This window comes from Trachypithecus francoisi, unplaced genomic scaffold, assembly GCF_009764315.1.
Source record: "Trachypithecus francoisi isolate TF-2019V2 unplaced genomic scaffold, Tfra_2.0 Lachesis_group1, whole genome shotgun sequence".
Lineage (NCBI taxonomy): Eukaryota > Metazoa > Chordata > Mammalia > Primates > Cercopithecidae > Trachypithecus > Trachypithecus francoisi.
In genome coordinates this window covers 143,634,473-143,646,536 of record NW_022681454.1, presented here as the reverse complement: position 1 = coordinate 143,646,536, position 12,064 = coordinate 143,634,473, and the positions used below count along the sequence as shown (strand labels likewise).

The 12,064-nt window shown below is 38.8% G+C and overlaps 1 protein-coding gene across 1 annotated transcript in view; it reads left to right on the top strand.

Annotated features, from left to right (window-relative positions):
- TTC29 (tetratricopeptide repeat domain 29) overlaps nt 1-12,064 on the top strand; it is a 258,577-nt gene that overhangs the window by 37,470 nt on the left and 209,043 nt on the right. The window contains 1 exon segment of the mRNA XM_033215424.1: nt 4,651-4,836. Coding sequence (XP_033071315.1) covers nt 4,651-4,836 — 186 coding nt within the window.

The following is a 12,064-nucleotide window of genomic DNA, read 5'->3' as shown; positions in this document are numbered from 1 at the left end:
TGGTCATTTTAACTAGTCATCTATAATCAAAGATAAAAAGGAAATCCTAGAATTTGGCATGTAAATTTGGTATTCTAAATTATTCTTTTCTCCACATTTTTTGGGGAAAATACCACAGGATTCAACAAGAAAAACTCAGGCCTCAACATTACAATGTCTACAAGTCATTTCAGGCTTTTCTATGAGAAAATAGAGTATTAGCAACTTTTTGTTACCCAATGGTACCATGGAGAAAATTTAAGGAGTCATGTAAACAACATTAGAAGAGTCTGTATATGTTGGAGCCAATACATATTTCTCATCAGGTTTTGACCTGACTTATGAATATGAGACACACAAAAATGTGAACAACAAAACAAATGAACTAGGGTGTGTGTGTGGCAGGAGCGGGATAGGAGGTGGTTATTTATATTATGAAAAGGGTTTCATTGCAGGATGGATGTGAAAAAAAGTATTTTGGTAAAATATGTATTATTTATTATTATTTTAAAAGTATTTAAAATCTGATTTATTATAATTTCTCGAGAAATTAACTTTTGTAAATAAAAAGTGCTACTGTGAAAAACCTCCATTTTGGCTGGGCTTGGTGGCTCACACCTGTAATTCCAGCACTTTGGGAGGCCGAGGCAGGTGGATCACCTGAGGTCAGGAGTTCGAGACCAGCCTGGCCAACATGGTGAAACCCCATCTCTACTAAAAATACAAAAAAATTAACCAGGCATGGTGGCAGACGCCTGTAATCCCAGCTACTCAGAAGGTTGAGGCAGGAGAATTGCTTGAACCCGAGAGACAAAGGTTACAGTGAGCTGAGATCACGCCATTGCGCTCCAGCCTGGGTGACAAGAGTGAGACTCCATCTCAAAACAAAACAAACAAAATAAAACAACCTACATTCTAGTATTAGCCCCAAATTCAAAAGTGATATTAAAACTGAAAGTAGAACTAATTAAGATAATATTTGCTCATTAGCTGTTTTATTCAGTTGAATTTTATCATATTCATTGTTTAAATTGAGGCTTTCATTGGAGATAGTGTAAATATAAGCTAAATATGTCATTTGTCATAAGGTGTCATAGATGTGAGCCAGCTTGTCAGAAAGCTTTTTTAAATTTATAAAGAACCTAAAATGCCAAATAGTCTATTTCTGGGTAGAAAACATTTTAATTTATAATATTTCTTAAAGAAAAGTTAATATATGTATAAGTAAAAATGTTTCTCCAATCCAAAAGTTAACAAAGTCCAACTTTTTGTTTTGTTTTGAGACAGACTCTTGCTTTGTCAACCAGGCTGGAGTGCAGTGGTGCCATCTCAGCTCACTGCAACCTCCCACCTTCCAGGTTCAAGCGATTTTCCTGCCTCAGCCTCCCGAGTAGCTGGGACTACAGGCACAAACCACCATGCCAAGCTAATTTTTGTATTTTTGGTAGAGACGGAGTTTCACCATGTTGGCCAGGCTGGTCTTGAACTCCTGACCTCAAGCGATTCACCTATCTTGGTCTCCCAAAAACCTGGGATTACAGGCATGAGCCACTGGACCTGGCCCAAAGTCCAATGTTATAATAGCCAATGTGTCTTCTGTAGGATTATCTCCCACAAAATTAAGTGACTTTTGTGTGGTTGAAATATAGAAAATTAAAATTATTACAAAAATATTACTGGAAAAACTTCAGCTGAAGGACATGTAAACATTTGTGTGGCCCTCTTTCAAAAATTGTTATAATTTTTTTTCCACATTCAACACATGAACTTTACTGGAGGAAAATTGTGGTTTGAATTAGGAATGTATCAGAAAATGAGATATGCACATTCACTCTTATTAACTTGAATGAATCCTAAATCTTAAAATGTATATGTATGCCTAGAATATAGAAATGTTAATAGTATCTTAAAGTTCCATTCCATATGGTTGTGGGGTTGGAGACAATTTTCCTGAGATAGCATATAACTGAGCATTCTCGTTGCTTCTCATTGGAAGGACCATCACTCTAGGGTCACAGTGAAGTTCATTTCATCAAAGCTATGGCACTAACAATAGTCATCTCAGGTCAGTTCTGTCTCTTGAGACTTACAGAGCAGTAACCTAGAGTTATTTAAATTACTTTACAAAACATCACTTGCTGTTTTATAGCAAAGGTGTGTTTAAAGTAAGTCAATCATTTCTTTTGGAGTTATTTTCCATTGTTAAAGTGTGTCTTTGTCCTTGATACATTTTTAAAATATTATCCATTGTCATGAATCATTGCTGTGCCATCTGTGACATCTGATTTGAGCCTTTTGTCCCATGGGGTTAGGGAAGAGATAACAATAATGGTAATGGGTAAGAGAATCAATAGATAATTCAAACATTATTTACACTTGACTTTTAAATTTATTAAGGGTTGAGCAGCAATTTTTTTCTAATAATGTTTAAGATACACAAATTATGTTCTACTAAAGCAAAATTCCACAGATATTTACAGATTTGATGTAAAGCAAAACAAAACAATTTTCTGGCAAAATAAGCTTGAGAAATACCAGGTGAACTAACATTGAGGTTAAGCAGGTTGATGTATTGCAGGACTAATCAGAGCATTTAGCATGCTGATGTTTATTGTGTGGTTTACTGAAAAAGGAAATTAGCAAAAATGTTTCCCAAATTTATTTTATTGTAGAATCGTCTTTTTAAATAGCATAAGAAACCCACAATAAAATTGATTTTCATCTTCTGAATATACCTGCTGACAATTCAAGGAAGTTGTCTATAAGCAAGGAGAGGAGGCTACTTGTAGCCTTTGTAAAGGGCACAAGACATGTATTTGGATTGCCCAAAGATTTGAAACTTGAATATATTCTTTTATATTTAATATTCTGGAAAACCATCCTTTTTTTCATAGAAAAATAGCTGACAAGTAGTCTTTAAATATGTAATCTTGGTAGCTTATCTAACTCATTCCTAAAAACAAAACAAAACAAAACAAAAAAACCTTACAAAATGTTGCAAATATTTTTACATTAAGATTTAATTACTAAAATATAAAAAAATTGTTTCAGGACTACATGTATTTTTAATTATATATATACTTTTTATTAAAGTGGAAAATACCAAATGTTTTACTTACTGGCTTTTAAAAGCAATAACTCTCTAATCAGTAAACATAACCAAGAATATGAAATATTACAAAACAGACTTTAGTGTTGTATTCACATTATGTAGGAAGTTCATAATGGAAAGACAAAGCCCAGAAGTAGTTCTGAGGTGGGAGTATTTGCATAAAATAAATAACTTAGGTCACTCTCTATTTTCACCTGAGCTGTCACCTAGTGTGAGTGTCCTCGAAAAGCAGAATGGCTCTCCAGAATCCCCAGCGACTTCCAGGATAGGACGACCTTTTATTTTGTTTTCTAGTTACTAAATTTATTTTCATATAAATCTTAGTTTCCATTTTAAAGAATTTTGAAGAAGTATATGTAAAGGAATAGTATCGGTTTTAGAAATTTCTTTTGAAACATTGGGGTGACTTATTTACAGTTCTGCAAAACGACCCTTTGTTGTAATCAACCTGTTTAATTTTTTCTGAGTTTTGGTTCTAATCTTATAGGTGTCCTACTGGGCAATATTTTTCATAATTGTAATCTCTTCAGGAATGTGTGGGTTGATTCCTCTGGTAGTAGTGAACAATTAATATCAGTGAATTCTAATAGATAATGGTTGTTATTAAAAAATTATTGGAAGGGTAACCCAGAGACCACTGCATTTTATAATATAACTATGCTTTCAGCATAAATACAAAAGACATAAATATTATTAATTTGTTCGTATTCACCATTAGAATAGAGTTTACAGGACTGAGGCATGATTTATCAGCACACAGATATATTTGTTGAAGGTGGGGTTTATAAGACTGATTCACAATTGATGAACACACTTTTTATGTACATATAGGTTAGATACCCTTTTAAAAAAAACCTATAAGAGTTTAATCAACAACTTTCTGAATAAAAATGACTAGTATTTATGCATTCCCAGCAAAAAAATACCCATAGAAAGCAGAAGCATAGGAGTCTACTCTTTCTTAACATTGCTAGAAATTAATATTGCTAGAAACATTGCTTGAAAGCATATGGAGCTTATAGGGTCATTCTGATCATCATTTGTTGTATCTATCAGGCCCGTGACATTTTTTGTGATATGAAATACCTTGGTATTTTCATATCCATTCTGTTTTCTTCATTTACATTATCTTTTGCCGTGGCTGAGAAACATTGCCATCTCTAGAATCTCTAAGTACTTTCAAACCTCCAGTGGGAAAAGTGCTCAATGGTACCATATACTCCTTTCTTCCAAAAGCGCTGAGCACGTTGCTAGTAGGTATTGTCCTGTCCTATATCTTAAAGCCTCCTGTTTCAACCAAATAGTGTGAATTTCCTACATGTTGTAAGTTTTCAGAAAGCCTTTTGTTGCTTTAGTCATCTGCACATCCCTTAATTAATGTAATTAAATTAATAGTTAAAATAAATTAATTTTTGCTTTTAGACCCAATTTTTAAAATTGTTAATCACATCTTTAAGGAAAAGTAGGAAATAAATGACATGATATTGGTTTGCCATTCTAAAGGGTATGCCATGAGACATCTTTCTAATGCCATTCATGGCGCTTTTCTCTCTTTGAAGAATCCTTCGAAGATGTATATAACAACTTGTATGCTCTGGCCTGTTACTTCAATAACTCTGAAGACAAGTGGGTAAGGAACCACTTCTATAAACGATGTTTTAAGATTGCTCAGCTGATCAAAATTGACTGTGGGAAGAAAGAAGCTGAGGCACACATGCATATGGGTCTTCTCTACGAGGAAGATGGTGAGTGGGCATTTGCCGGGATGTCTTGGTTGTGTTTTGGTGGATCCTGAGATCACCCAACCGAAAAACACATGGTGGTGGAGAAAAAGACCTGAGATTTCAGCATAATCATGTATATTATTGAGATCAAAAAACAAAACCATGTGACTTGTGGACCTAGCTTCAGTATTCCTTGCAGAATATTTTTTGCAGAATCCCTTGCTCATGCTTCTGCCTGAGTGCTCAACCTACAGTTCCTACCAGGTAACATCCTCACTAAGAGAAAGCATCCTCCCTGACCCCTCCACACACAGGATGAAAGAATGAAAGGTATACGTTATGATTTTCATACTGCCCCATGCCCCTTATATGAAAACCAAGAAATATCTATATAACTCACATACCACCTCATCATGGTTTTTTTTTTTTTTTTTTTTTGAGATGGAGTCTCGCTCTGTCACCCAGGCTGGAGTGCAGTGGCCGAATCTCAGCTCACTGCAAGCTCCGCCTCCCAGGTCCACGCCATTCTCCTGCCTCAGCCTCCCGAGTAGCTGGGACTACAGGCGCCTGCCACCACCCCGGCTAGTTTTTTGTATTTTTTTTAGTAGAGACGGGATTTCACCATGTTAGCCAGGATGGTCTCGATCTCCTGACCTCGTGATCTGCCCGTCTCGGCCTCCCAAAGTGCTGGGATTACAGGCTTGAGCCACCACGCCCGGCCTTACCATGATTTTTAAAATAATTCCTGAATGAAATACTCATTTAAAAATAACTTCATACTTAATAATGTTAAGACAAACCAAAATCTAAAACAACAACAAAATTGTCAGAAATAGATTTTGTATAGTGGTCGATCAAGGATTGCAAATAGGAATTTAAGAATGGAAAATTCTTTATGGCAGAATAGTGTGTAGATAATATGCAAAGAAAATATAGGGAAAGATGAAAAGATTTGATCTTGGATAATGCCATTTCTTCCCTCAAAACACTATCTCATTTTGCATAAAAGTTTTGACTTTGGTGAAACTGCTCAATTTTAAAAATATTTGTTATTTTGTGACTAGGACTGCATAGGACTTTGAAAGTGCTTCAGGAAGTTGCAGTTCATGTGATTGTAGCTAAAGTTCATGAGGTGCCTGAACATGGTCAGAAGCCATCATGCGTGCTAGACATAGGGAGTATTAGAAAAACTTAGGGAGACGAGAGATCATGCAGACTAGATTCAAGGAAGGCACGATGCAATCAGGAGGGACTGGCAAGGGACTTGGAAGATGGGTGGAATTTAGGCTTGTAAATGAACAGGAATATATTCTGTGAAAAGGGAACAATATACACTAAAGCATAATTAGAGCAACTGATAAGAAGGACAACCTGCATCCAGTGGGAAGTGTGGGGTGTTTTTTGGAATAGTTAAATTATTTTTTTAACTTTTATTTTAAGTCAGGGGTACATATGCAGGTTTGTTACATAGGTAAACTTGTGTCATGGGGTTTGCGGTATAGATTATTTCCTCACCCAGGTATTAAGCCTAGTACCCATTAGTTATTTTTCGTGATCCTCCCCCCTCCTCCCACCCTGGGAAACCACAGTGGGAAGGTAGAATAGGGACATACCAGCAGTCAGAGCTTGGACTTAAGCTTCTGTACATGGAGGGCAAGGAAAGGAGTGGGATATTAGTCTGTCTGTAATACAAACTGTGGGAGGAGGGAAAAGAGGAAGGTGCATGGCTAGGAAGCTACTGCACTCAGTGTAATTAACTCGGATAAAACAATGGAAAACTACTGTATTTAAGAGAACATATTTAAGTATTCCACTGCAGTGCCAGCTATAGTATCCCAGAAAAGGGAATTAGCTAAATGTATTTAGCAACATCCATGCAACAGAGTTCTGTGCAGTCATGAAATAGGTTAAAGCAAAAGTCATTGGTTCATTCAACAAATGATGCTTTACAACCTGGTATCAGGGGATAGAATAATGAACAAGACAAAGTCTCTGCCCTTGTAGAGCTTACATTCTTCTAGGAAAACCAGGTCTTAACAATCAATAGTTATGTAATGTTATATTAAGTCATGTTAAGTCCTACAATACGTAATAAAGTAGAGCAAGGAGATACACAATGGTTATCACTTTATATAAGGTGCTTACCTATTATAAGGTGACACAGCAGTGAAATGAGGGAGTAGCCCTTGTGAAAATCTGAAGAAAAGGGTTCCAGAGCGGGGATGCAATAAGTGCAAAGGCCCTGAGGCAAGTGCATGCTGATCATGCCTAAGGACCAGCAAGAAGGCCTGTGTGAATGGAACACAGCGAGTGGAAGGTGGGAAGTAGAAGAAGCTGAAGTTACACAGGGAGGCTTAGGATAGATCACACTGGGGCTTGTAGGCCAAGGTGAGGACTTTGGATTTTATTCCAGATTAACACAGGAAACCATGAATATGTGTTAATTTCAGAAAATGCTCCTGATACATTAAATAGAAAAATAAGATATAAAACACAATGTAAAATATATTTGTATTGTGCATATATCATACACTAACACGTTAACAGTAGTTATTTCTGAGTGTGGAGACTCTAGGTGATTATAAATGTACACACTGAGGAGATATGGCTTACTATAAATTGAGAAGTTATTTCAAATTTGTTGAAAATTTCTAGCCTGTTGCCAAAAGTCAAGTTTTGTTTTTCAAATTATACAAAAGGGTTAAGTTCTTCCTTATATAAAATTGAAAGTAAAATTGTTTTTATTTTATTTTTATAATTACGCCATCAAATTCTATCTGGACTGTCAAATGGAACTGTCACTTACTGACCTCCCCCAAAAGAAGTCACAGAATAAATAATACATATTTTATGAAAATAGGACTGAAGAAGTCAGGGCTATGTTGATGAAAACTGAAGAGTTGCTGCAGTGAAATTCAGATAGCTGTAATAAGTGTATTTTGAATTTTTCTGTAAATTTTATTTCTAATTTTAAAAAATTTGGTTTGATTTTTAAATTTTTTATGGTGGTGAAAAATGTAACATAAAACATAGACATCTTCATCATTTCTAATTATATTTAGCAGTGTTAAGTATATTCGCTTGGTTGCACAACCAATCTTCAGAACTTCCTCACCTTGCAAAACTGGAACTCTTTACTCCTTAAGCAACAACTCCCCATTCCCCTCTCATTCTGATTTTTAAAAATATCTTAAAATATTTCTATTGTAGGATTTATACATTGCTTAATTTGTTTATTCATTCATCTATGCACCCGTTCATTCAACAAATACTCTGCCTATGGGCCCTGTGGTTAGTACCCATGCCACTATGATCACACCTACCATTTGGTGGCAGCCACACAGCGACTGAGGGAAACGATGAGGTTGGAAAATGTGAGCAGTTAGGGAGGGTCTGCCATGAGATTACACTCTCACATCCTTGACTTGCTCGAGTTTAGATGTCCCACCCTACTGGATGATGAAATGCACTCATATTTCATAAGTAAAAAGTTTGGGTTATGAATAATTATAAAGGCATTTGTTTTTGAGATCATTTGAGAGTGTGTTATTTTGTTTTGGAACTAGTTTCTGTCAGATCTAAAATATTTTTCTATGCCCTTAAATAGTTCATAAACCCTAGAACCATATCTTAATTGCCTAACAGATAAAACAACTAAGTCAATGTTGATGAAAACTCTGGAGATTAACTTTGAGTGTTTGATGTACCTAGTGAGGGTGAAAATTATCTGCGAAGCTTCTGTAATAGGGGATAGAATTTTCAACCTAAAAAAGTAAACTAGGAGTTTCAAGAATATGTGGCTAGAGTGGAGTGGGGACTTACCTGGCTGAAGTGTTCCCTCTGAGGTGATGGTGGCCCAGCTTCCACATATCTGATCTGATTGGTCCAGACAAGCGAATGGAGGCCATGCAGCAACAGCTAGGTGGCAGCTGTGCCCAGGGGCAGGTGGCAGCATCCTGATACCAGGGGTGCCCTCATTCATGCTAAAGTGGGACATTAGCCGGCAGATGGCAACGGGCAGGTTGTCAGGGCCCAGCCAAGCTGGCTATAGTCCTGGGCAGGGCTCCAGCACACTCAGAGAACCATGGAGCAAATGAGGAACATGAGCAGAAGCCAGAGCCACAGAGACTGGGCACACGGCTTTAGTCAGGGGTCATGTTCATCCCACTGGTGTAAATATGACCAGAACACCACGCAGAGCCCCCTGGCCAGAGTCATGAACAGTAGATAGGTTCAAGTCCCCACTGCTGCTAAAAATGGGTCTCTGGGGTACAGCGCAGCCTAGTTCCCTTTGGCTCAAGGGCTGGCAGTCTCATTCTTCAGGTCAAATATCTTCAGATCTTTACTTGCGGTGGCTGGCTTGGAGTAGTCATCAACTGAAAAACACTTGGAACAAATCAGCTGTATCTTCTTTTAGAATTGTGACTTTATTTGTAAGGATTTTATTATGCAACAGGACAAATGGGCAAGCAGCATTCTCACTGTGCCTGTGGGGCACTGGAGAAAGCTCTCAGACACTGGATCAATAGGAGATGCTCTGATTCATTCTAAAGCTGCACACAGAGGTCTGTTGGGGGCAGACATGACTAGGGAAACACCAGCTCCTCCTTTGGTATGATCTGAGGCCGGGGAACAATAGCAAGATGAGTGGCACAGCCTTCATTTCAATCCCATCCTGCCAGGTCAGCATTAGTGGTTGGATACACCACCAGTCCCTTCTCTGGCATGATGAGGGACTGGGGTCCAAGCCTTGCAGTTGCAGCTTTATTGGTGAGTTTTGGGGGGCATGCAAACTAGCAGTAGGGTTTACCACAGCAGCATTCATAGTTGAGGCAGCACCAGCACTTTCCTCTCTCCTCTTCCCCATGATGAGCTAAGTTCAAGCCTTGCTTTTGATCAAATTAATGGACTTAAGCACTGAGACTAGATGGTTTACATGGACTGTGCAGGAGGCCAGCCTTTGTGGGGGGCTAGACTGGAGAGATCAGTCTTGGACAAGTTAATCCTTCATTTCAGTCCACATTTTAGTCCTTTCCCTTCTCCCAATTCCAGTGGGTGGCTTGTAAGTATTATCTCCCACTTCATCAGCAGCCCATTCCATTTCAACCCATTAGCTTTGAGTCTAGATATTGACTTTGCTGTGGGAAACCCGGAGGACAATTAGATGTCTTCCTGGATGATAGATGATTGGTGACAACCCCAAGTTACTGAGTATATTCACTGCAGACAACGCAGGGGAGACCATTGTAAGAATAACGTAGAAAGTGCACATTTTCTGGTTTGGAAGACCCTTCTGTATGACTTTAGTACAGAGTTGGAGTCAAGGCTAACAATAATCTACAGCATTAATTCCAAGTTCTTCCAATGACTGGGGGACTTCTGAAGAAAGAAACAATTGTCCTGACTAGCTTGCTCAGTTCGGATCCTAAGATTTATTGTTGACAGTTTTTGGACAGACGCTAGATAGTGTATCTCTATAAATTGCCGGGAGCTCAGAAGGCACCAGGAGCAGCACAGTATTGTGAAGACACATTGGAATAACTACCAGCTCTCCCTTGAAACACCCAGCAGTGGAAGGCAGACCCAACAACAGACTTCTGGAGGAGGCCACCACTGTAAGGGACTGTCCCCTTTCCGATTTTGATCTCATATAGAGGAGTTAGAATTGGGAGCCCACTTATCCCTGTTTGCTGACGGTCAGTACCTTTCCCTAATATCTCCTCTACCCATTCTTCAGTGATCATGGCACTATGTGCTTTTGTTTTATCTTTCCATGAGTGTTATGAAGAAGTGGTTCAGCTTTCTTCTCAGTACAGTATCCATCCCATCCTTGGCAACTTCTTTTACTCTCACTAAAAATACAATAAATTCTATCACTGAGTCTTAACCCTGTAGGTCTCCCACTCCTCAGTTTTCCAAGGGTCTTTCCTACTAATAGTCACCAACTCCCAAAGGTTGACAACAAGACTGCTACTAAAATCTCTCTTTGAGTTTTTAATCTATCTCTGCTTTCCTAACTTGCTTCTGGAAGGCCACGATATGTGCCTAGATGGATATTCCATTTACTGAAACAATTGCCATGCTAGCAAGGTAACTTGGTAAGCAGCACTCACAGCAGACCAACTGGGAGCCGCATTGCTTTGTGAGAACTTGCAGAGGCAGGAGCAATAGCAGGGTGCTGGTATCCCACTATCCTGTCATCAGATGCTGTATGATTAGAAGCCAGATGCAATAGCAATATGACATGGCAAAGCCTTGGTACAGTTCAGTATTCATGATTTGATGTAACATCAGCCCCTCCCCTGCATGATCAGCAGGGAGCGGCAGGGAGGGAGAGAGGGACCAAGGGGAGAGGCCTTATGGTTGTAGTCATAGGGCATGGCATACAAATAGTAAGATTTGCCACATAGGCAATCATAGTTTGGGGAACACCAACCTCTCCCCTGTCAGAAGAGAGAGACTGGGGTCCAAGCCTTTGCACTAGGTCACGACTGAGTGCCTTGAGCAGTGAGCCTAACTAGTTTCTATAGAGCTTTGCTAGCGTCCCTTTTCTTTTCTGCGAAGCTGGCCTGCAGGGGATCAGTTCTGGATGTGTTAACCCCTACCTCTCAGGTCTTCAAATTATGCATAAGGAGTGCTGTTAACCTAAAGAGATTTTGGTTATATTATGACCACAAAAGTCCTGTCCTTTAATAATGAGGACAAAGAGGGGACCATGAGTAAGTCTGTAAGCTTCAAAGGAAGCTTCACCCCTAAGACTAGATGGTTTCAAGAACTGACCAAAGTAGAAGAGAACTAGTGGGTTAAAGTAAGAGAAGAACGAACGTCAGCCCTAGAAGAATGCCTGGTAAACACAAGAATTTTTACCAACTACCACCCACCTTTAGTTAGCAGAAGAGGATTCCACCAACATCACATGGTCAGTGAGTAGAACCAAGGGGAGACTGTCCACTCTGCTTGCCTTTGAATACCAGGACTAAAGAGCATCCTCCTGAGGGATGTAGGAGATGAAGGAAAAACTAAGTATTTAGGAGGGGTACTTCTAGAGGATTTAGGGGAGTGATGCCTGTTGGTGGTCAGTGTCCTCCTAGATGTGGAGTAGGGGCAAGACTTGAGTGGTAGAATGCTCAGAAGAAGCCTGCAAAGAAGAAAACTTCTGAGATAATAAATAAGACTATTCCGTAACGGAGGCCTTAATCCAGAGGCTTAACTTGAGAAAAAGAACAAACTTGCTAAAGTGGTAGTTTTA